This window comes from Dendrobates tinctorius, unplaced genomic scaffold, assembly GCF_039654945.1.
Source record: "Dendrobates tinctorius isolate UK_male_01 unplaced genomic scaffold, ASM3965494v1 ptg000086l, whole genome shotgun sequence".
Taxonomy (NCBI): domain Eukaryota; kingdom Metazoa; phylum Chordata; class Amphibia; order Anura; family Dendrobatidae; genus Dendrobates; species Dendrobates tinctorius.
In genome coordinates, this window is record NW_027361754.1 from 69,950,502 (window position 1) to 69,975,554 (window position 25,053).

Here is a 25,053-nt window from a genome sequence, read left to right on the forward strand (position 1 = left end):
TCAGAAAGGCAGATTTTAAGGGATTCAGAAAGAGAATTGGAGGGATCCAATGGCTGGATATCCTTAAAGACAAAAATGTCCAGGAAGGATGGGAAATCTTGAAAAATGAAATTCTCAAAGCACAATTGTTAACAATTCTGAAAAGAGGGAAGAATAGGAAGCATTTAAGGAAGCCAGGATGGATGAACACAGAACTTAAGCACATGCTAAAAAGGAAGAAAAAAATGTTTATAAAATGGAAAGAGGGAGGCATATCTAAAGAAGAATATAATGCTGTCTGCAGAACCTGCAGGGCACAAATCAGATTAGCTAAAGCTGACAATGAATTGAGGCTTGCAAGAGATGTCAAAAGCAATAATAAAGGATTTGGGGGATATGTCAAAAGTAAAAGAAAAGTCAAAGATGCTATAGGATTTTTACAGGATGAAAATGATAAAATGGTAAGACAGGATATTGAGAAGGCCGAACTTTTAAATTCCTATTTTGCATCTGTTTTCTCTCAGAAAGGAAATGTAACATCAACTGTTCTTCACTGTCCTATTAAGGAAATAGAAGAATCCAGGATATCTATAAACAGAAAGATAGTAAGGAAACACTTAGCTAACCTAAATGAATTCAAGTCTCCAGGTCCAGATTAATTACACCCCAGAGTACTGAAGGAGATAGCAGAAGAAATTTTTGAACCCCTCTCCATAATCTTTGAAAATTCTTGGAGAACAGGAGAAGTCCCAGAAGACTGGAGAAGAGCAAATGTTGTTCCTATCTTCAAAAAGGGGAAGAAGGTGGACCCAGGCAACTATAGGCCGGTGAGTCTGACTTCTATACCAGGAAAGATCTTTGAGCAAATTATTAAACAACATGTATGTCAGTACCTGGATAAGAATGAAGTGATTAAACAGAGTCAGCATGGGTTTGTAACTAATAAGTCATGTCAGACTAACTTAATTTCCTTCTATGACGGAATCACTGATTGGGTGGATCAAGGAAATGCTGTAGATATAGTATATCTTGACTTCAGCAAAGCATTTGACAAAGTATCTAATACAATCCTTATTGAAAAAATGACTAAGTATGGAATGGACAAGGCAACTGTTAGGTGGATTCATAACTGGCTTAGTGATCGGACCCAAAGAGTGGTCGTAAATGGCTGCACATCCAGTTGGAAGAATGTCTCAATTGGGGTACCACAGGGCTCTGTCCTGGGCCCTGTATTGTTCAACATCTTTATCAACGATTTATATGAAGGAATTGAGGGTAAACTGATTAAATTTGCTGATGACACAAAGCTAGGAGGGATAGCTAATACTAGAGAAGGAAGAGAGGATTCAAAAAGATTTAAATAAACTGGAGAAGTGGGCAGCATCTAACAGAATGGTTCTTAACAGGGAAAAATGCAAAGTACTACATCTGGGCAATAAAAATGAAAAAAGCATATACAGAATGGGAGGAATAGGGCTAAGCAACAGCACATGTGAAAAAGACTTGGGTATACTAATAGATCACAGACTGAATATGAGTCAACAGTGTGATGCAGCAGCAAAAAAGGCAAATGGAATTCTAGGATGTATTAACAGAAGCATACAGTCTAGATCACGTGAAGTCATTATTTCCCTCTACTCCTCTTTGGTCAGACCTCGTCTGGAATATTGTGTCCAGTTTTGGGCACCACATTTTAAAAAAGACATCAACAAACTGGAGCAAGTTCAGAAAAGAGCAACCAGAATGGTGACCGGTCTGCAAACCCTGTCTTATGAGGAAAGGTTGCAGGATTTGGGATTGTTTAGTTTGCAAAAGAGAAGACTGAGAGGAGACTTAATAGCTGTCTACAAATATCTAAAGGGCTGTCACATTGTAGAAGGATCAACTTTATTCACATTTGCACAAGGAAAGACTAGAAGCAATGGGATGAAACTGAATGGGAGGAGACACAGATTAGATATTAGAAAAAACTTTTTGACAGAGTGATCAATTAGTGGAACATGCTACCCAGAGAAGTGGTGAGTTCTCCTTCAATGGAAGTCTTCAAACAGAGGCTGGACAGACATCTGACTGGGATGATTTAGCGAATCCTGCTTTGAGCAGGGGGTTGGACCAGATGGCCCAGGAGGTCCCTTCCAACTCTACGATTCTATGATTCTAGGGAGGCCACAGAAGAGAGTGTTGCAGTAGTCAAGGCGGGAGATGATAAGGGAATGTACAAGAGTTTTTGTAGATTGAGGGCTTAGGAAGGGATGGATTGTGGAAATATTTTTGAGTTGGAGGCGACAGGAGGTGGCAAGAGTTTGGACGTGTGGTTTGAAGGACAGGGCAGAGTCGAGAGTTACTCCGAGGCAGCGGATTTCAGGTGCGGGAGAAAGCGTGATGCTGTTTACCATAATAGATAGATCGGGTAGGGAAGAAATGTGAGATGGAGGAAAGATGATGAGTTCAGTTTTGTCTACATTGGGTTTTAGGAAGCGAAAGGTGAAAAAGGAGGATGTGGCTGATAGACACTCTGGGATTTGGGAAAGCAGGGAGGTGACATCTGGACCAGAGAGGTAGATCTGAGTGTTGTCTGCATACAGGTGGTACTGGAAGCCATGGGACTTTATGAGTTGTCCTAGGCCAAGGGTATAGATGGAAAAAAGTAGGGGCCCCAGGACAGAGCCTTGGGGGACTCCAACAGAGAGAGTGGGGGATGAGGAGGTAGTGTGGGAGTGGGAAACGCTGAATGTACGATCAGAAAGGTATGAGGAAATCCAGGACAGGGCAAGGTCTTTGATGCCAAGGGAAGAAAGAATCTGTAGCAGTAGGCAGTGGTCGACTGTGTTGAAGGCAGAAGACAGGTCGAGAAGGAGGAGGATGGAGAACTGTCCGTTAGCTTTGGCTGTGAGTAAGTCATTAGTAATTTTGGTCAGGGCAGTTTCAGTGGAGTGGTGGGGGCGGAAACCTGATTGGAGAATGTCAAGGAGGGAGTTAGATGAGAGTTGGGAGGAAAATTGAGCATGGACATGCTGTTCAAGGAGTTTGGAAGCAAACAGGAGCACTCATATGGCGCGATAGCTGGGCATAGCAGTTGGGTCAAGGTTGTTTTTTTTGAGGTTGGGTGTGATGGTGGCATGTTTGAAGGCAGAGGGGAAGGTACCAGATGATAGCGATAGGTTGAAGAGATGGTTAGGGCTGGGATGAGCGTGTTAGTGAGGTTGGGGAGCAGGTGGGAAGGGATGGGGTCAAGTGCACAGGTGGTGAAGTGTGATTTGGAAAGGAGATGAGTAAGCTCTCCTTCAGTGATGTTGGAGAGGGAGGTTATTAGGGAAGAGCAGAGGTCTGGTATGTGGAGTGGTTGGGGTGGTGGAACAGTAAAGGTTTGTCTTGTTTGGTCGATCTTGTTTTTGAAGTAGGTGCAAAGTCCTCCGCAGAGATGAGGGGAGTTGGAGGTGGCAGTGGTGGGTGGAGGAGAGAGTTAAATGTGTTTTGGGTTGTGGGATAATGAAGATACAAGGTTTGAGAAATAGATCTATTTAGCAGAGGTGAGGGCTAATTTGAAGGCAAGTGTAGCTTGTTTGAGAGCAGTGAAGTCATCTGGCAGGCGTGTTTTTTCTTCCAACGCCGCTCCGCGACCCTGGATGCTTGTTATAGTTTTTGGTGAGGTTGTTGTGCCAGGGTTGCCTATTGATTTGTCGCACTTTGCCATGCATGAGAGGGGCAACTGAGTCTATGGCTGATATGAGGGTGGCGTTGTAGAAAGTGGTGACGGTGTCTGTATCGTGGAGTGAAGATATGGCGGACAGAGGTAGAAGAGAGTCTGAGAGTCTGTGAGTGTCTGGGTATGTGAGGTTTCTGCGAGGGGACAGGTGAGAAAGATAAGGATAAGACTGTGAGTAGGTGGCGGTCAGATAGGGGGAAGGGAGGTGGGTGAAGATGAGGTCTAATGTATGTCCGTCTGTGTGGGTGTCTGTGGAGGACCACTGAGTAAGTCCAAAGGATGAGGTAAGTGACAGGAGTTTGGAGGCTGCTGGCTGGTGGGTGTCAATGGGGATGTTGATGTCCCCCATGATGATGGTGAGGATGTCAGCAGAGAGAAAGTGGAGGAGCTAGGTGGAGAATTGGTCAATGAAGGCAGTGGCTGAGCCCGGTGATCGGTATATGACAGCTATTTGGAGATTAGAGGGAGAGTAGATACAGAGAGAAGGAACCTCGAATGACGTGAGGATAAGGGAGGGTGGGGTTTGGATAGGGTTAAAGGAGCAGTTTTTAGAAAGAAGGAAACCCACTCCTCCACCATGTCTGTTGCCAGGGTGAGGAGTGTGAATAACGTGGAGGCCGCCGGAACTCAGTGCGGCAGGGGAGGCCATATCAATGGGTGTCAGCCAGGTCTCAGTGAGGGCCAGGAAGGAAAGGTTGCGGGAGGTAAAGAGGTCATGGATCACATGGAGCTTGTTGCAGACGGAGTGGGCATTCCAAAGTGCTCCAGGGAGAGGGAGCGGGAGGGTGGGGGTCAGTGGCACAGGTTTTAAGTGTGAAGGATTGCGGAAGTTTCTCTTAGTGTGAGAAAAATAGGGGTGAAGATTAGTGGGGTGTATGAGGCGGGGGGGAGGATTGGGAGATATGTCGCAAAGTGACAGGTGAACTCAGATGACCTGTCGGTGGCGGAGTGATACAATGCAGAGGATTATCTCCATCATTGTATCCCTGGAGCCCCTGGAGAGCGGTCGCATCAGCTGATATGACTTCTCTCCACGGGAGATCGTCGTGGGACAATCGTATTAAATGGATTACGTCGGACAGGGAGTACAGTGTTTGTTTATCATTTTAATTTTTTTTCAGGTAATCAATGGCTTCGGGGATTGAGTGTAGATGGTAAGTATGGACAATGTATGTGTGTATGTTTAATTTTTTAATTTTTTTACATTCAACACATTAGCCAGATGATGGGACTACTATTATCCCATCATTGGCTAATGTGTCAATCACTGTCACTGTAGCAGGCATACACACACACACACACACACACACACACAAACACACACAGCCCCGCATACCCCCCGCAGAGACATCCGCATAGACCCACAGACCCCCGCACAGCCCCACACAGACCCCTACATACCCCCCGCAAAGCCCCGCACAGACCCGCAGACCCCCACATAGCCCCGCACAGACCCGCATACCCCCCTGCACAGCCCCACACAGACCTGCATACCCTCACACAGACCCCCGCATGGCCCCGCCTACTCCCGCACAGACCCCCACACAGACCTGCATATTCCAGCACAGACGCTCATACTCCCACACAGACCCCTGCACAGACCCGCATACCCCCCGCACAGCCCCTCATAGACCCCTGCACAGACCCGCATACCCATGCACAGCCCCGCACAGACCCCCATACCCCTGCATACTACCTCACAGACCCCCGCACAGCCCCGCATACCCCCGCACACCCCCGCATATCCCCGCACATGTCACTGAGGCTGTGCGGAGTCCCCGGCTGACCTGAAATGAACTCAATAGCGTGGGAAAGTTTCTGAACTTTTTCCCATGCTGTCAGATCACCTCAGGTCAGCCGGGGACACTGCTGACGTCACTGAGGCTGCGCGAAGTACTTGGCTGACCTAAAGTGAACTCGATAGAGTGGGAAAGTTTCTGAACTTTTTCCTACTCTGTCAGATCACCTCAGGTCAGCCAGGGACTCCGCACAGCCCCGCATACCTCCGCACAGCCCCGCAAACCCCCGCACAGACCCGCATAGCTCCGCACACATCACTGAGGCTGTGCGGAGTCCACAGCTGACCTGAAGTGAGCTCGATAGCGTGGGAAAGTTTCTGAACTTTTTCCCACGCTGTTAGATCACCTCAGGTCAGTTGGGGTCTCTGCACAGCCCCACATACTCCCGCACAGCCCCGAATACCCTCGCACAGTCCCGCATACCCCCGCACAGACCCCCGCATAGCTCCGCAGACCCCCGCACAGATATATGAGAAGGGCCGCCAGCCGAGCAGAGCGGCGTCTGGTCTCTTATACCCCTGATGATGCTGTGTGGCCAGCCAATCACTGCACGACCACAACAAAGATGGCTACGGCATTTCATTGCCTGGCAGAAAATCCCTGCAGTGTGATTGGGTCTCTAAAGTCCACCAAAAATGCTGGGTGGAGACCCGAGCACCCGCCATGCAGTTTTCTTTCATCGTTTTCCCAGTGTACAATCCCAGAAATGTTCGGTCCTCACCGAGTACACCAGGTACCGTGATACTCGGGTGAGTACCAAGCAGTGGCGAGCACATTCACTCATCACTAGTAAACAGTTCTCAAGGTTGTGTCACTATGAGCATTGTCTGTCTGTAGATGTATGACCAGGAATGCTGCTCTGTAATGGTCTGAATGCATTCTGTGTATTTCAATATAGACTCAAAATATCAAAATATCAATTTTTATAGTCACTGCAACATGTGTCTGTGATTTTTCACTTTTTTGTCTATATAGGGGAAGTTTCTTGATAAACTTGGAGTATGGAACTTTGCAGGGTTTTTTAATTTTCTACAAAAAATATTAATGCCTAAGCTGAAGGATGATCCAGAGATCTTCACAAAAGACCTACAATTTGGAGGAGTGCCGGTGAGAGTCTACCAACACCGATCTCCTTCAGCTGGTGGCAGAAAAGGAGTCATGTTCTTTCATGGAGGAGGATTCATGTATGGAAGTATTGGTAAGCAAATAAAACTCTGTGGTTTATTGATCCACTGTATGAAGGGATGTACTTACTTATTCATTTGTCTGATGGTTTATCCATTCAGCTGTATAACGGTATATGCACATGATGTCTTATTCAGGTTTCTTTGGAGAAAGTCTGTTCTGAAACCTGCTTAAAGAAATCACCCAGAAACACAAACAAGAATGAACAAATGTATTTTGAAATAAAAAACGACTTTCTGTTCATATGTTGAGGCTTTTGAGCGTCTTTGAACCACTTCAGGTTTCCTAAGATGCCAAGTGGTTAAAAGAAGTAACCTAATCATCCTTCAGGCATTTTCCTTTTTAAAAATGCTCTATATTTTATAATACAAGTCAATGGTAAAGCTGAAATGATTCTTGGGCGTATTTTTAAAAGTTTTGTCAGTGTTTTTGCTTGAATAACCACTAGCAGATTCTTTACTTTTTAATTTAAAAAAGTGTATTAAAAACACTGGGAAAACGATGAAAGAAAACTGCATAATGTTGCAAAAGATATTTCATGGGCAAAAAATGCTGGCATTTCTGAAACGATTTCCTTATATCTGGATCTTAAATCCTAAGCACTAGTGATGAGCGAGCGTTCTCGGCACTGCTCTATACTCTATAGATCATCAGGGTGCTCGGGCACTCTCATTACTCGATCAAATATTGCGGATGCTCGAGCGCCATGCTTGAGTCCCCGACCTACATGTTTTGCGGCTGTTAGATAGCCGATAAGCATGCAGTGATTGCCCGCCGTTTATGGTAATGACATAGCCATGTTGGCTACTGGAATTACTGTGGTTGGCTGACGACAACGCGTCATCGAGTCTTATAGAAGACCCGGTGACGCGGTACTTGCTACACTCTCAACAGGAAGTACTTCAGGGAGAGTTGTTAGGAGGGAAAAAGATTATTTGTGATCCCTAGTCATCTAAATACTATAAAGTTGCGCACTTTAGTTCCTTTCATGTGGCACTAAATGGTGTTTTTAATCTTTTTTAAACCTATTAAATAATATATACAGTGGGGAAAAAAGTATTTAGTCAGCCACCAAGTGTGCAAATTCTCCCACTTAAAAAGATGAGGGGAACCTGTAATTGACATCATAGGTAGACCACAACTATGAGAGACAAAATGAGAAAACAAATCCAGAAAATCACCTTGTCTGATTTTGCAAGATTTATTTTGCAAATTATGGTGGAAATTAAGTATTTGGTCACCTAAAAACATGCAAAATTTCTGGCTCTCACAGACCTGTAAATTCTTCTTTGAGAGGCTCCTCTGTCCTCCACTCATTACCTGTAGTAATGGCACCTGTTTGAACGTGTTATCAGTATAAAAGACACCTGTCCTCAAATTCAAACAGTCACACTCCTAACTCCACTATGGTGAAGACCAATGAACTTTTGAAGGACATCAGAAACAAGATTGTAGCTCTGCACCAGGCAGGGAAGACTGAATCTGCAATAGGCAAGCAGCTTGGAGTGATGAAATCAACTGTCAGGAGTAATAACAAGAAAATGGAAGACATACAAGACCACTTATAATCTCCCTTGATCTGTGGCTCCACGCAAGATCTCACCCCATGGGGTCAAAATTATCACAAGAAAGGTGAGAAAAAATCCCAGAACCACACGGGAGGATCTAGTGAATGACCTGCATAGAGCTGGGACCACCATAACAAAGGCTACCATCAGTAACGGAATACACTGCCAGGGACTCAGATCCTGCAGTGCCCCTGCTTAAGCCAGTACATGTCTGGGCCCGTCTGAAGTTTGCTAGAAAGCATTTGGATTATCCAGAAGAGTATTGGGAGAATGTCATATGGTCTGATGAAACCAAAGTAGAACTGTTTAGTAGAAACAAAACTTGTTGTGTTTGGAGGAAACAGAATGCTGAGTTGCATCCAAAGAACACCATGTCTACTGTGAAGCATGGGGGTGTCAACAGCATGCTTTGGGGCCAATTCTCTGCAAAGGGACCAGGACGACTGATCCATGTACATGAAGAAATGAAAGGGACCATGTATCATGAGATTTTGAGTGCAAACCTCCTTCCATCAGCAAGGGCATTGAAGATGAAACGTGGATGGGTCTTTCAGCATGATAATGATCCCAAGCACACCACCAGGGCAATGAAGGAGTGGCTTCATAAGAAGCATATGAAGGTCCTGGAGTGGCCTAGCCAGTCTCCAGATCTCACCCCCATAGAAAACCTTTGGAGGGAGTTGAAAGTTTGTGTCTCCCAGTGACAGGCCCAAAACATCACTGCTCTAGAGGAGATCTGCATGGAGGAATTGGCCAACATACCACTAACAGTGTGTGCCAACCTTGTGAAGACTTACAGAAAATGTTTGACCTCTGTCATTGCCAACAAAGGATATATAACAAAATATTGAGATGAACTTTTGCTAATGACCAAATATTTATTTTCCACCATAATTTGCAAAATAAATCTTGCTAAATCAGGAAAGGTGATTTTCTGGATTTCTTTTTCTCAGCTCTATGCAGGTCATTCACTAGGCCCCCCATGTGGTTGTGGGATTTTTGCTCACCATTCTTGTGATCATTTTGACCCCATGTTGTGAGATCTTGCGTGGAGCCCCAGATTGAGGGAGATTATCAGTGGTCTTGTATGTCTTCCATTTTCTTGTTATTGCTTCCACAGTTGATTTCATTACACTAACCTGTTTGCCTACTGTAGATTCAGTCTTTCCAGCCTGGTGCAAGGCTACATTTTTGTTGCTGGTGTCCTTCGTCAGCTCTTTGGTCTTCACCATAGTGGAGTTTGGAGTGTGATTGTTTGAGGTTGTGGACAGGTGTCTTTTATACTGATAACAAGTTCAACCAGGTGCCATTACTACAGGTAATGAGTGGAGGACAGAGGAGCCTTTTAAAGAAGAAGTTACAGGTCTGTAAGAGCCAGAAATCTTGCATGTTTTTAGGTGACCAAATACTTATTTTCCATCATAATTTGAAAAATAAATCTTGCCAAATCAGACAAGGTGATTTTCTGGATTTGTGTTCTCATTTTGACTCTCATAGTTGTGGTCTACCTATGATGTCAATTACAGACGCCTCTCATCATTTTAAATGGGAGAACTTGCACAATTGATGGCTGACTAAATACTTTTTTCCCCACTGTACATTTTTTTTAAATGACAAAGGGTCCCCCGTTTTTGATAACCATCCAGGTAAAAGCAGACATCTGGGACTGATGATATCAGGCTGGTAAGGTCCATGTTTATTGGACCCTTCCCAGTCTAAAAATAGCAATTTGCAACTGCCCCAGAATTGGCATATCTCATTAGATGCGCCAAACCAGGTGTTTTTCCCAGCTCTTCCCTATTGCCCTGTTGTGGTGGCAATTGGGGTAATATTTTTGGTGTTAATGTCAGCTGGCACCAAGCCTAAAAGGTTAGTAATGAAGAGGTTTTCTATCAGACATGCCCATTACTAATCCAATAATAAAAAAAAACACAAGTAGAAGAAATACTTTAGTTGAATAAACACTCCCACACACTGTCCCTCGTTCACCAATTTATTAAAAAAAATGTTCCAACAAAGTTTTTACGCCATAGGCCACATTATTCGCATCCGACTTCGGCGTCTGTGAATAGGAGTAAAGCTACTGCTATTCACAGGTGCCGGGTAGTGACGAGAACTCTCATCAGTGCCACTGGCTCAACGCTGCACTCAGCAAAAAAAATTCTCAAGTCTTCCATTGACTTCCATTATATTCATTACTCGAGTGGAGCCCATCTGTGCCTCCAATCAGCTCAATTCTAGTAATAAGCACTCAAACATTTTAGCGCTCGATCATCACTACAAAGCAATGTACAGGACCTGTGCATGAGCTCTAAAAATGTTAAATCTAGCCATACATATATTATAGCTGTTGGCTGATGACTTTTTTAACTAATAGATGTTTTTACCAATGACTCCATAAACATGTACACTATTATGTACTGGTTTCGTCTTGAAGGAAGCACTCCGCTACTATTCCCTATGGCCACCACCATTTGTTGTGCTCAATGTCAGGTCTCACAAGTGCTCCAAAATTCCTCAGTGACATCATCTCCCAAGGCCTTTTAAGGCTTTATTGGATACACTGTTTGTAGAATTGAGACAGTAAAATGTCCAGTTGTTTGTTTGGAGTTTGCCACCATCCTTTGTCGTCTGTTGTTTTCATCCTTGCAAACTCCTGCGATTTCTACAAACCCTCTAACATGCTGCTTATCCCTCCGCTTGTTACCTGATGATTAACCCATCGTTTACTATAAGCATCACCCACTTTTATTAGAGTCTGTTCACATTATGTTGGATCCTGCAGTGGGTTTTGCTACCTACAGTATCTCACAAAAGTGAGTACACTCCTCACATTTTTGAAAATATTTTATTATATCTTTTCATAGGACAACACTGAAGATCTGACACTTTGATACAATGTAAAGAAGTCAGCGAACAGCTTATATAACAGTGTAAATTTGGTGTGCCCTCTACATAACTCACACAGCCATTAATGTCTAAACTGCTGGTAACAAAAGTGACTACATTTGTCCCAACTAATGGACACCCAGCAGTGAGGAGCTTTTTAAACATAGTGTCCAACTCCAAGCACCCCTTCTCAGCCCTTATTCACACATATGTCATTAGGCACATGGTAAGGTTTTATTACTAGAGGTTAGGATCGTCCTAAATAGGGTCACCATCACATGGAGGGATGATTAAAATTATGTCAACCAAGTACCCTATATTATTTTTATGCACTATTGCTATTCATTTATTTACTGTAGGGAATTTGCTAGTTTTCTTTTTGTCTTGGGTATTGTCTGTTTAGTGGCCAGTGTGAACATGTATCTACACGCTACATACACACCAACTTATATTCCAGTTCATTGTTTTTGGTTACTGATAGAATGGATTCTGAGAATTTCTATGACACTGATAGTAGAATGGATCCTAATAACTAATCTCTTGTTTATTTGGTTTAGACACCTATGAAAGTTTATGCCGATACCTAACCAAGAATTCCGGAGCCGTGGTTGTCTCTGTTGGGTAAGGTTACAACATTCCTCTAACAATTCCTGATGTTTTAGTTAATGTAATGATGTAGTGATGATGATATGGGAATTTTATCACTTTAGTTTGCAGGTATGGTGACAATTAGTGTGAATAAAAGTGAGTTGTCTAAAGAAACCAATTCAATTAAAGCTGATCATAGTTGAAATCTGATTTTTTTGAGGGGACCTTCTGCAACTATATTCATTTTCATGCAAAATGCCTAGATGGGACATTGATTAAAAAGCAAAAAAAAAGTCCAAGGCAATAACTCAAATTTCAGGTCCCATTTTTGGAAAACGAAGGCTATTTCAATGTATTTCAAATAAAATAGTGTAATGAAGGAACAGTGCTCCCTGCTTCAGACAACATCTGTCCTTGTACAGAGGATTCCCAGCGCACGACCACTATCACTTAAGGCCGACAATAGCTACACAAATTGTTTCTCCATCGGAGGGACAGAGCTTGATCATGACATACTTCAGGAGTAATTAATAATACCTTATGCAAGATGACTACATACTATATGAAATGGGTTGAGGTGGTAAACAATGCATATGGTGGTCTTTATTATCCAGATATTGACTCTTGTTTACTAAATATCAAAGGTCCAATATAAAATGTTTTTTGTTTTTTAATATTTTAGGTACCGCCTGGCACCAGAACACAGATGCCCGTCTGCATTGGATGATTGTGTCTTGGCTACAGTTCACTTTCTGAAGACGGCGCAAGAACATGGAGTTGATCCTTCTTCGGTTATAATATGTGGAGACAGTGCCGGGGGAAATCTTACAGCTGGGGTTTGCCAAGCTCTTGTGGGTAGATCAGATATTCCAAAGCCTCTTGCCCAGGTGATGATATACCCAGTGCTCCAGATGGCGGACTTCAATTTACCCTCGTACCAACAAAACAAGATGGTCCCATTGTTACTCCAAGAAGATGCTCTATACTACTTTATTAGCTATATAGGTGGTGATCCTTCTCTGTCGAAAGAAATGATAAAGGGCAGCCATGTTCCTCCTGAAATAAGACAAAAATTAAGTAAGTGGTTGAGTTATGAGGAATTTAAGGTCAAAGGCTACAAACCTCACATCATGGCGCCCTTTAATAAAGACATTTATGAGAAAGTTAAGATAGCTTTTGACCTTCCATGTTCCCCATTGTTGTCCGATGATGCTGTAATCCGACAACTACCACAGGCCTACATACTAACATGTGAGTTTGATGTTCTCCACGATGATGGGATACTCTACAAGAATCGGCTGGAGGATAATGGAGTCCTGGTCACATGGTATCCTGTGAAAGATGGCTTCCATGGAATTGTCAGCTCCTTTAATGATGTGGTGTCTGGAAAGGTGGCTTTAGATAATGTTATTACTTACATTAAAGGCCTTTGAAACCTTGTATGGTGAAAATTTTTGAGATCTTCCATTTTTTTGCATCATGTTAAGATTAGTGGTTCGATCAATACAGGATCAAGCTTGTGTCGAATTTCCTGAAATTTGCCATTCACAAAATAAATAAAAAATGTATGCTTCCTACAACACCAAGCAGTATCTGCTGAAATGTGTGTCAGGTTACGGCACCACTTCAGCAGTAGAGCATAGATAATGTTTGATATGTAGTCATACACCTATTATTCCTTTCCATGCTTGCCACTTTGCTAACTTCTAGTTCTCTCTTTAGCCCGGACATAGATGTCTTGTTTCAGCATGGTCATTGAGTGTTTGTTACTAATTCAAATACTGTAAATCGTTTATAGTCAAATAACGTCTCAATTTTTATTTCATTATACTCTTTGTGGGCTGATTATTTTAATGACTTGCTCATTGTACTTTTGCATTATTTTAGTGGTTTAATAATATATTCAATTTCTAGATATAGGGTATTTATTTTGTGCTTACATTGTACTGTCCTCTACTGCTTGGACTGGCGCACCTTCCAATGTATTTAACATTTTTGTCTACTTTCACACAGTATATGCCAGTCAATAAATGAATTTACAATTTTTTGGCTGTCTATCTTGTATTTATACAGGATGCACAGTATATACAAGCAAGACTATTCCTCACTGCGCCATTATGAGGTGGCAGGGGAGCTGGTGTCTTCAAACTGGAACAAATATCACATGATTGCAGCTCAGGATGGAGTTTTATAGCTCCTCTGTGTTCCCTCTAAGCCCTAGGGTGGGGCAAGCTTAATAGACAATGATTACTAATTCCTACTGCTAGCTAACTATGGTGCAGGCTCTTTCACACGTCCTATTGATTCCTGTACAGGTAAAAACTGTACTGGTGAGATCCGTGTACTATCCGTATGTACGTATGTTATGGTGTTTCCATTTGCTGTCCATGGTCTGTATTTCACATCCGTGTGCCACATACCGGTGCCTGGGAAGAAGCGATATAGTTGATGCTGATCCCCGGCGCCGGCAGCTGAAGGTAGTTCTCATCATTGTCTCTTGGTTGTGCTGAGATCAGTGCGACCAGGGGACAATGATGAGAGTTGTATTCAGCTACCGGCCGACGCATGGGATCAGCATGAACTGTAACCGCTTCTTCCCAGGCGCCAGTACATGTCTTGATGATTACACATGGATGAAATCGGCAAGTGTGCAACACGCATTTTTGCTGCGCTGCACAAAAATACACCTGACATTTCTGCAGGTTTTGAACACGGTCTGTGTGAAAAATATGACATATGCGAACAAGCATTGAATACAATGAGTGTGCGTGTGACCGTATTTGTGGTCCTTAAAAAACAGACCGCATGCGGACTTGAAAAAAGGATTTGTGAAGGCGGCCTAACACAACCTCATCCTGGGCCATCTGTGAGTCTGACTCCTACTGACAGAAACGTCCTTTTCTTTTCTGCTCCCTAAGACTCTACAGGGGATGTTAGGATGAATGTAATGTAAACCCCATGCTGACTCATGACCAGCCATCTCATTTGCAGCCCAATGTACTGTACTTCTAACTATTACGACACAGCGCAAAATACTCACCTGCTACTGGTGGAACTTCCCAGCAAATATCCTGCAAAGGAGATTCTTAGAGCGTATTTCACTTGCAAATTCTAGTGACGTTAGTATTCACCCACATAACTCAATGAGGACTAACGTCTTTCAGTCTGAAATCTGTTGCGTCAAAACGATAATAAAGTTTTAATAGAACATTACAATTGTATTAAAACTTAATTATAGTGACACATCAGCATTGTGTTCCTGTAAAGTACATACCTACAGGTGGCACACCTGGGTATATATGTGTCACCTCAATGACAGGAATCATCCCTGAGGAAGGAAGCAGTAAGCCTCCGAAACGCGTAGGATTGGTTGTTGGTTCTGTCAGTCTTTCTAAGCCGGTCATGTGACTTAACACGTGACTGTGACGTCACGCAAGGTCCTGTACCTTGCCGGCATTAACCGCGTCTCCCGCTGCATGTCCCACCAATAACGGGCAGCGCAACATCGGGGGAATTGGGCGACTGCTACCGGCCGGAGCATCGCCCGCGATTATAGCAGAGGTAACCTTTTTGGATTATACCCACTATCAGCCTGTATTTTTTTGGACTGAGCATTATACCACCATTGGAATTCATCAAAGTCTATCAGGAGAGGAGTTGCTATGTGCTGAAGTCAAGACTGCTATTATCGCCCACGGTATAAACGGTAACCTGGACGGTCAGTGTGATTTTCTCCCTCTGGTGACAGACGCATTTATTGGGTAGTGAGACTGGTTGTACTTTTTAGACTGTTACTCACTCTTTACAGTGAGACATATTTATAATATACCCCAACAGTTATCAAGGGACGTCACTACTATTGTTTCACATAGACGCATATCAAAATTCTTTGGCATCAGCTTTGCTTTCCCTAGAGAGAGCGGTTTTATGTGGGTATTACTAGCGCAAATTTCTGTTTTATTTTTAATAGTATTAAATGATATCACAATCCAAAGTCTAACAGTCGGGCTCATGTAAATTTGTGAATTTTTGCATTAAAAGAAAAAAAATTGAACTGTATCACTTAGTTGTCAATTTATTCCTAATGTTCTAAAAGCAACTTTTTGCTAAGGGAAGAGCCAGCAGGCTGGGGTGGGAAATGTCAGAAGATCTGTATAGAGAGGGTGTGTTTGCACTTGAATATTTGGTAACTTCAACTTAAATATTATTATTATCATCATTCAATTATATAATCTACTGTGGGCGGCACTTCTCCTATAAGAGGTGGCAAAGCTCCGCTACCCTGTAATTACCAGACAGCAATTACTATTAAAGGAAACAAAAAAGAGAAAGAAAGCCAGAAAGGACAGAAGCCGCAAGAATGCTCGGAATAATCATCATTTTCCTTGTTTTGGGTATTCTGATATTTTTGGGGGTCACCTGGTATGAATCCTCGAAAGCGGAGTACCCACCAGGGATTGCAAATCCTAAAGTTCTTCAGAGATTTCATACATTTGTTGTTGGCTCATTCATCTTGGTAAGTACCGTACATAGCCTGAATCTGTTGTTATTTACTTTGTTGTCCTACTTGTTCTTACTCCAGTCTCATAATTCTAGTTATGGGCACTGTTTATTCTTAATTCTTGCCATTTATTTCTTGTGGTCTTGCAATGATTTATTCTATAAGTTTGGTAGAGAAAACCTAATGGAAAACTGGAAAATGGAAAAGCCAGAGTATATATATATATATATATATATATATATATATATATACACTCACTGGCCACTTTATTAGGTACACCATGCTAGTAAGGGGTTGGACCCCCTTTTGCCTTCAGAACTGCCTCAATTCTTCGTGGCAGAGATTCAACAAGGTGCTGGAAGCATTCCTCAGAGATTTTGGACCATATTGACATGATGGCATCACACAGTTGGCGCAGATTTGTCGGCTGCACATCCCTGATGCGAATCTCCCGTTCCACCACATCCCAAAGATGCTCTATTGGATTGAGATCTGGTGACTGAGGAGGCCATTTGAGTACAGTGAACTCATTGTCATGTTCAAGAAACCAATCTGAGATGATTCGAGCTTTATGACATGGCGCATTATCCTGCTGAAAGTAGCCATCAGATGTTGGGTACATTGTGGTCATAAAGGGATGGACATGGTCAGCAACAATACTCAGGTAGGCTGTGGCGTTGCAACGATGCTCAATTGGTACCAAGGGGCCCAAAGAGTGCCAAGAAAAAATTCCCCACACCATGACACCACCACCACCAGCCTGAACCGTTGATACAAGGCAGGATGGATCCATGCTTTCATGTTGTTTACGCCAAATTCTGACCCTACCATCCGAATGTCGCAGCAGAAATCGAGACTCATCAGACCAGGCAACGTTTTTCCAATCTTCTACTGTCCAATTTCGATGAGCTTGTGCAAATTGTAGCCTCAGTTTCCTGTTCTTAGCTGAGAGGAGTGGTACCCAGTGTGGTCTTCTGCTGCTGTAGCCCATCTGCCTCAAAGTTCGACGCACTGTGCGTTCAGAGATGCTCTTCTGCCTACCTTGGTTGTAACGGGTGGCAATTTGAGTCACTGTTGCCTTTCTATCAGCTCGAACCAGTCTGCCCATTCTCCTCTGACCTCTGGCATCAACAAGGCATTTCCGGCCACAGAAATGCCGCTCACTGGATTTTTTTTCTTTTTCGGACCATTCTCTGTAAACCCTAGAGATGGTTGTGCGTGAAAATCCCAGTAGATCAGCAGTTTCTGAAATACTCAGACCAGCCCTTCTGGCACCAACAATCATGCCACGTTCAAAGGCACTCAAATCACCTTTCTTCCCCATACTGATGCTCGGTTTGAACTGCAGGAGATTGTCTTGACCATGTCTACATGCCTAAATGCACTGAGTTGCCGCCATGTGATTGGCTGATTAGAAATTAAGTCTTAACACACAGTTGGACAGGTGTACCTAATAAAGTGGCCAGTGAGTGTATATAGCTCTGGCAAAAATTAAGAGACCTCTTTCAAATGTTGAGTTTGTCTGATTTTTCTCTTTATAGGTATATTTTTGCGTAAAATATAAATTGTTCTTTTAGTCTATAAACTTCTGACATCATGTCTCCGAATTTCCAAGCAATAAATTTTGTATTTGACAAAGAAAAATGGTCAAAATTAAAAAGAAGAATAAAACAGTGCTTTCAGACCTCAAATAATGCTAAGAAAACAAGTTCATAATCATTTAGAAACTACAATACTAATGTTTTAACTCAGGAAGAGTTCAGAAATTAATATTTTGTGGAATAACCATGATTTTTAATCACAGCTTAATCACAGCTTTAATCACACTCGTCAAACATAGTGTTTGACGAGTGTGACCAACTTTTTACTATTGAGGCTGCCTATGCAGCATCAGTAGTTAAAAGATCTAATGTTAAAAATAATAAAAAAAATAAAAAATCGTGTTATTCTCACCTTCCGATGTCCCGCGCAGCGTCCCCAGGCCCCCGCGATGCTCCGGTAGGTCCCGTTCCCAGTGATGCATTGCGGCAATGACCTTTGATGACGTCGCGGTCTCGCGAGACCGCTACAGCATCGCGAGACGCGACATCAGCAAAGGTCATCGCAATGCATTACTGGGAACGGGAACTGCCGTGTGTATCGCTGAAGCCTGGGGATGCTGCACGGGACACCGGAAGGTGAATATAACCCGATTTTTTATTTTAATTCTATTTTTTACAGGGATATGGTACCCAGACACCGGAGAACAGTCTTCTCTCCTCTGGACCGTGGGTACCATCCGCAAATGTTCTGCTTACTTTTCGCATGGTGGGCACAGCCACATGCGGAAAGTAAGCAGAACAATGCATTCCTGTGTGGGCGGAATTGCCACGATTCCGCAAATTAATGAGCATGCTGCGGATTTTTCCGCGATGCGATTCCACTGCGGGAAAATCCGCAGCATTAGCACAGCATTGCGGAATCCCATAGGATTGCATGGGATGCTGTTTTTTTGCATTTTCACGGAAAAATCGCGTGGTAAAAACCGCCGCGAAAACGCAAAAAAACCTGAACATGTGAATGCAGCCTAAGAGTCAAAATGAGAAAACAAATCCAGAAAATCACCTTGTCTGATTTGGCAACATTTATTTTTCAAATTATGGCGGAAAATAAGTATTTGGTCATTAACAAAAGTTCATCTCAATATTTTGTTATATATCCTTTGTTGGCAATGACAGAGATTAAACGTTTTCTGTAAGTCTTCACAGGGTTGGCACACACTGTTGGTATGTTGTCCCATTCCTCCATGCAAATGTCCTCTAGAGCATTGATGTTTTGAGCCTGTCGCTAAGCGACACGGACTTTCAAATCCCTCCAAAGGTTTTCTATGGGGTTGAGATCTGGAGACTGGCTAGGCCACTCTAGGATCTTCATATGCTTCTTACGAAGCCACTCCTTCGTTGCCCTGTTGATGTGCTTGGGATCATTATCATACTAAAAGGCCCATCCACATTTCAACTTTTCATCTTCAACACCCTTGCTGATAGAAGGAGGTTTGCACTATATATTTCACGATACATGGCCCCATTCATTCCTTCATGTACATGGATCAGTCCTCCTGGTCCCTTTGCAGAGAAACAGCCACAAAGCATGATGTTGCCACCCCCATACTTCACAGTAAGTATGATGTTCTTTAGATGTAATTCAGCATTCTGTCTCCTCCAAACAAGATGAGTTTTGTTTCTACCGAACAGTTCTTCTTTGGCTTCATCAGACCATATAAAATTCTCAGAATACTGTTCTGGATAATCCAAATGCTCTCTAGCAGACTTCAGACGGGCCTGGACTTGTACTGGCTAAAGCAGGGGTACACGTCTGGCACTGCAGGATATGAGTCCCTGCTGGCGTAGTGTGTTACTGATGGTAGCCTTTGTTACGGTGGTCCCAGCTCTATGCAGGTCATTCACTAAGCCCCCCATGTGGATGTGGGATTTTTGCTCACCATTCTTGCAATCATTTTGACCCCACATTGTGAGATCTTACGTGGAGCCCCAGATCGAGGGAGATTATCAGTGGTCTTGTATGTCTTCCATTTTCTTGTTATTGCTTCCACAGTTGATTTCATTACACTAACCTGCTTGCCTTCTGTAGATTCAGTCTTTCCAGAGTGGTGCAAGGCTACATTTTTGTTTCTGGTGTCCTTCGTCGGCTCTTTGGTCTTCACCATAGTGGAGTTTGGAGTGTGACTGGTTGAGGTTGTAGACAGGTGTCTTTTATACTGATAACAAGTTCAACCAGGTGCCATTACTACAGGTAATGAGTGGAGGACAGAGGAGCCTTTTAAAGAAGAAGTTACAGGTCTGTGAGAGCCAGAAATCTTGCATGTTTTTAGGTTACCAAATACTTATTTTCCATCATAATATGAAAAATAAATCTTGCCAAATCAGACAAGGTGATTTTCTGGATTTGTTTTCTCATTTTGACTCTCATAGTTGTGGTCTACCTATGAGGTCAATTACAGGCCTCTCTCATCTTTTTAAGTGGGAGAACTTGCACAATTAGTGGCTGACTAAATACTTTTTCCCCACTGTGTGTGTGTGTGTATATATATATATATATATATATATATATATATACACAGTATATATATTGACTATTCTTTTATTAAATAGAAACTTTCACCGCATGTTAAACTGGCCACATCATGGAATAATGGCTACAGATATATATTTTTACAATAATTAGAGCAGGGTTCCCCAACTCCAGTCCTCAAGGCCCACCAACAGGTCAGGTTTTCAGGATTTTCTTAGTATTGCCCAGGTGATAATTGCATCACCTGTACAATACAAGGGAAATCCAGAAAACATGACCTGTTGGTGGGCCTTGAGGACCGGAGTTGGGGAACCCTGAATTAGAGAACTGTTATGAACAGGTCACCAAGGGGGATGGCAGGAATAGGCTAGGCCACCAGGAAACCAGAAAGGTTGGTAACTTAGCGGATTGCAGACCCCTAATCAACAACACAACTAACAGTATCCGTGGAGCGTACCTGCGATGCCCTAGATGCCTCGACACAGCCGGAGAACTAAGTTAGCCTAAAGCAAGAAAGGTGAAATCTAAACTGCCCCGGAGTAGAACCCCAAAGAAATAGATAGCCCTCAAACATATATTGTCGGTGAAACAAGATGAAACCCAAACGCAGGCAGAAAATAGAATGAGCAAATGATGAGGCCCGAACTGACTAGATACGATAGGAAAGGAAAGATACTGTCTGCAGTCACGCAAAAACTCTAAGAAAATCCAACACGTCTGTTGTACAAAAAAACACTGAGGTCTCACGACCTCGCCCCCACTATATCAGCATTCTGGAAAGAACTGGCAGCAAAGCAAAAGAGACTAATATAACAGAGGACTGAAAAAACTGACACAAGCTGTAACATATGGAGAGGGGTCCAGCACTACCCCCAGCAGGGAGCACGCTGAACCCTCACAGCAAGCAGAAAGAGGCAAAACCAGATCAGATGAAAAGGATTAGCAAATGAACAACTTAACTGAAAAATGCAGGATCAGGCAGGAGACATCAGACCTCAGAATGCACAGGAAGAAATAATCCCCAGCAGGGATTGAAGGAAGCCTGCTGACTTAAATACTCCAATCAGTAACCCAAGATCTCCAATCATCATCATCAGGTGGCAGACATCTGTTAATCCGGCCAGCTCCACTACCCACTGTAACCACCAGAGGTAGCCCCGACTCAGAAGTAAGAGAATTCACAACAGAGAACTGTGTGTCATTTCCTTTACAATTCACAAATTTTTGCTACTTATTGTTGGTATATCACATAAAATCGAAATAAAAAACACTTAAGTACTTCACAGGATATAAATAATTTTTCAAAGCTCTGTATATTTTAATTTCTCTTCATTATTAAGGAGATATTAGCTTGTAAAGTAATTTACCTTAAGTCCAAGGGGGCGTTACCTTTGTTTTAGCTTTGGCGTTGTGTACTTTTTCCTCTGCATGAGGTTGTCCAATCATAAGCAAGCAGCAACATACAAGGGAAAAAGAACACTCCTCCAAAATAGCTTAAAACAGACATTCTTTGGAATGAGTCATGTAATGACAACTAGTCTTATATTCTCACTGATGGCACTGCAGAACGATTACAAGTGCTGGGAGTGGAACAGAAATTAATGTGATTATAGCCACCCTTTATCATTCATCTCATGGCAGTCAGTTTGGGGGATGGATACATCAGAGCTGACAGTGCTGTGTTGTGAGTTCATTTTCCCCTTCACTACTGAGGCCCGAGGAACTCCCTCTTCTGGTGAAGAAAGGTAGTGAGCCTGATTGTCAAACACCTGGGGCTGATGATGATGACTGGCTGAGTGGAGTTAATGACTGGATATAAGGCTGCCGACGCCCTTCTGGCCTGCGGGTCATTTCTCTGTGGACTTCTAGGAAACCAGTCTGATTCCTGCTCATCTAAAGCTAAGATTTCTGCTTTGCCTTTTTGCATTAGTGTTTTGTTTTCCTTGCTTTTCTGGATTCTGCCATTCCCTGCTGGGGTGAGCTGAATCTCCTTTTACCTGTTGCTCTGTCTTCAGAATATTCCTGAGTACTGACATAGCCTTTTATAAAGCCTAGCGTCTTCAGGGCCTTTTTTACTGTCAGTTTGTTGGCTCTTATTTTCATATGGTTTTTTCACGGATTGCAGACAGCAGCCTTCCTGTCCTTTCCTATCTAAGCTAGCTTGGGCCCCATCTTTGCTCAGTCTATCTTTCTGTCTGTGTTTTGTTCTTTCTTCTTGCTTCACCGTCATTATATGTGGGGGGCTGCCTTTTGCTTTGGGGTCTGCTCTGGGGCAGTTTAGATTTCCCTTTCTGTCTTTAGGCTATGTAGTCCTCCGGCTGTGATCGAGGGGCCTAGGGCATCGTAGGAGCCCCCCACGGCTACTGCTAGTTGTGTTGATAGGTTCAGGGGTCTGCAATCCGATAGCTGCCAACTTCTCTGGTTTTCTGGACTTAGCTAGCATTTCTATTTTTGCCTCCTACGGTGACTCAATCATAACAGAATCACCCGCCATACCGCAGATCCTAGGGTACTCAATTGCAGGAAAGAATTGTATAAAAAAAAAAAAAAAAAAGTGTGTATATTTTTTCCTCTATATCTCTGAGGCCGTAGGGGGAATTTTTTTTTCTCTCAATGGAGATAAAGCAATTGTCTGATCGTGTAACATAGTAACATAGTAACATAGTTATTAAGGTTGAAGGGAGACTTTAAGTCCATCTAGTTCAACCCATATCCTATCCTAACTTGCCCTAACATGTTGATCCAGAGGAAGGCAAAAAAAACCCATGTGGCAACAGTAAGCTTCACATTGGGGAAAAAAATTCCTTCCCGACTCCACATACGGCAATCAGACTAGCTCCCTGGATCAACGCAATATTAAGGAGACTAGTGTATATACCCTGTAATATTATACTTTTCAAGAAAGGCATCCAGTCCCTTCTTAAATTTTAGTAGTGAATCACTCATTACAACATCATATGGCAGAGAGTTCCATATTCTCACTGCTCTTACAGTAAAGAATCCGCGTCTGTGAGTATGCTTAAACCTTCTTTCCTCCAGACGTAGAGGATGCCCCCTTGTCCCCGTCACAGGTCTAAGAGTAAAAAGATCATTAGAAAGCTCTTGGTATTGTCCCCGCATATATTTATACATTGTAATAAGATCACCCCTAAGCCTTCGATTCTCCAAACTAAATAACCCCAAGTGTAATAACCTGTCTTGGTATTGCAGACCCCCTAGTTCCCTAATAACCTTGGTCGCTCTTCTCTGCACCCGCTCCAGTTCAGCTATGTCTTTCTTATACACCGGAGACCAGAACTGTACACAGTATTCTAAGTGTGGTCGCACTAGTGACTTATATAGAGGTAAAATTATGTTCTCCTCATGAGCATCTATGCCTCTTTTAATGCATCCCATTATTTTATTTGCCTTTGCAGCAGCTGCTTGACTCTGGCCACTAAATGTGAGTTTGTCGTCCACCCATACACCCAGGTCTTTTTCAGTGACTGTTTTGCCCAGTGTTTTACAATTAAGCACATAATTATACAACTTGTTCGTTCTACCCAAGTGCATGACCTTACATTTACCCCATTAAAGCTCATTTGCCATTTATCAGCCCAAGCTTCTAGTTTACATAAATCCTCCTGTAATATAAAATTGTCCTCCTCTGTATTAATTACCCTGCAGAGTTTAGTGTCATCTGCAAATATTGAAATTCTACTCTCTATGCCCCCTACAAGGTCATTAATAAATATGTTAAAAAGAAGCAGGCCCAAAACTGACCCCTGTGGTACCCCACTGCTAACCGTGACCCAGTCCGAGTGTGCTCCATTAATAACCACCCTTTGTTTCCTATCCCTGAGCCAGCTCTTAACCCACCTACACATATTTTCCCCTATCCCCATTGTTCTCATTTTATGTATCAACCTTTTGTGTGGCACCTTATCAAAAGCTTTTGAAAAGTCCATGTACACCACGTCCACTGCATTCCCTTGGTCCAGTCCGGAACTTACCTCTTCATAAAAGCTTATCAGATTAGTCTGACAGGAACGGTCTCTTGTAAACCCATGTTGATATTGGGTCATAAGGTTATTCTTCTCCAGATACTCCAGTATAGTATCTCTTAGAAAACCCTCCAGGATTTTACCCACAGTTGAGGTTAAACTTACTGGCCTATAATTTCCAAGTTCAGTTTTTGTCCCCTTTTTGAATATTGGCACCACATTTGCTATACGCCAGTCCTGTGGTACAGACCCTGTTATTATGGAATCTTTAAAGATTAAAAATAGTGGTCTATCTATGACTGTGCTTAATTCCTGCAGTACTCGGGGGTGTTTCCCATCCGGGCCCGGGGATTTGTCAATTTTAGTGATTTGTAGACGCTGCCGTACTTCCTGCTGGGTTAAGTAGGTGACATTTAATGGAGAATTTTTATCCCTGATCATGTTATCCGTCATGGGATTTTCTTGTGTAAATACTGTTGAAAAAAAGTTATTTAGCATATTGGCTTTTTCCTCATCCTCATCCACCATTTCACCCAGACTATTTTTAAGGGGACCAACACTATCATTTTTTAGCTTCTTACTATTTATGTAGTTAAAGAATATTTTGGGATTATTTTTACTTTCTCTGGCAATGAGTCTCTCTGTCTCAATCTTTGCTGTCTTGATTTGCTTTTTACAGAATTTATTTAATCTTCTGTATTTATTTAATGCCTCATCACTACCTACTTGCTTTAATTCTCTAAATGCTTTATTTTTATCTCTTATTGCGCCCCTTACAGCTCTA

General features: G+C 42.7%; 2 protein-coding genes across 5 annotated transcripts in view; both read left to right on the top strand.

The window, feature by feature from the left end:
* Positions 1 to 13,760, top strand: part of LOC141097996 (arylacetamide deacetylase-like 4) — a 52,543-nt gene extending 38,783 nt beyond the window's left edge. For 3 of the 4 annotated variants that reach the window (XM_073585572.1, XM_073585574.1, XM_073585575.1), the window contains 3 exons: positions 6,460 to 6,682; positions 11,684 to 11,747; positions 12,397 to 13,760. In XM_073585572.1, coding sequence (XP_073441673.1) covers positions 6,460 to 6,682; positions 11,684 to 11,747; positions 12,397 to 13,147 — 1,038 coding nt within the window. In that variant the 3' untranslated portion in view covers positions 13,148 to 13,760. Of the gene's footprint in view, positions 1 to 4,806; positions 4,840 to 6,459; positions 6,683 to 11,683; positions 11,748 to 12,396 lie in introns of all 4 variants that reach the window. The other variant, XM_073585573.1, reaches the window with a different exon arrangement.
* A 2,263-nt stretch (positions 13,761 to 16,023) lies between these two features.
* The window catches only part of LOC141097997 (arylacetamide deacetylase-like 4), a 41,235-nt gene continuing 32,205 nt past the window's right edge, over positions 16,024 to 25,053 (top strand). The window contains exon 1 of the mRNA XM_073585576.1: positions 16,024 to 16,230. Within this exon, the coding sequence (XP_073441677.1) occupies positions 16,075 to 16,230 (156 nt within the window). The 5' untranslated portion in view covers positions 16,024 to 16,074. The remainder of the gene's footprint in view (positions 16,231 to 25,053) is intronic.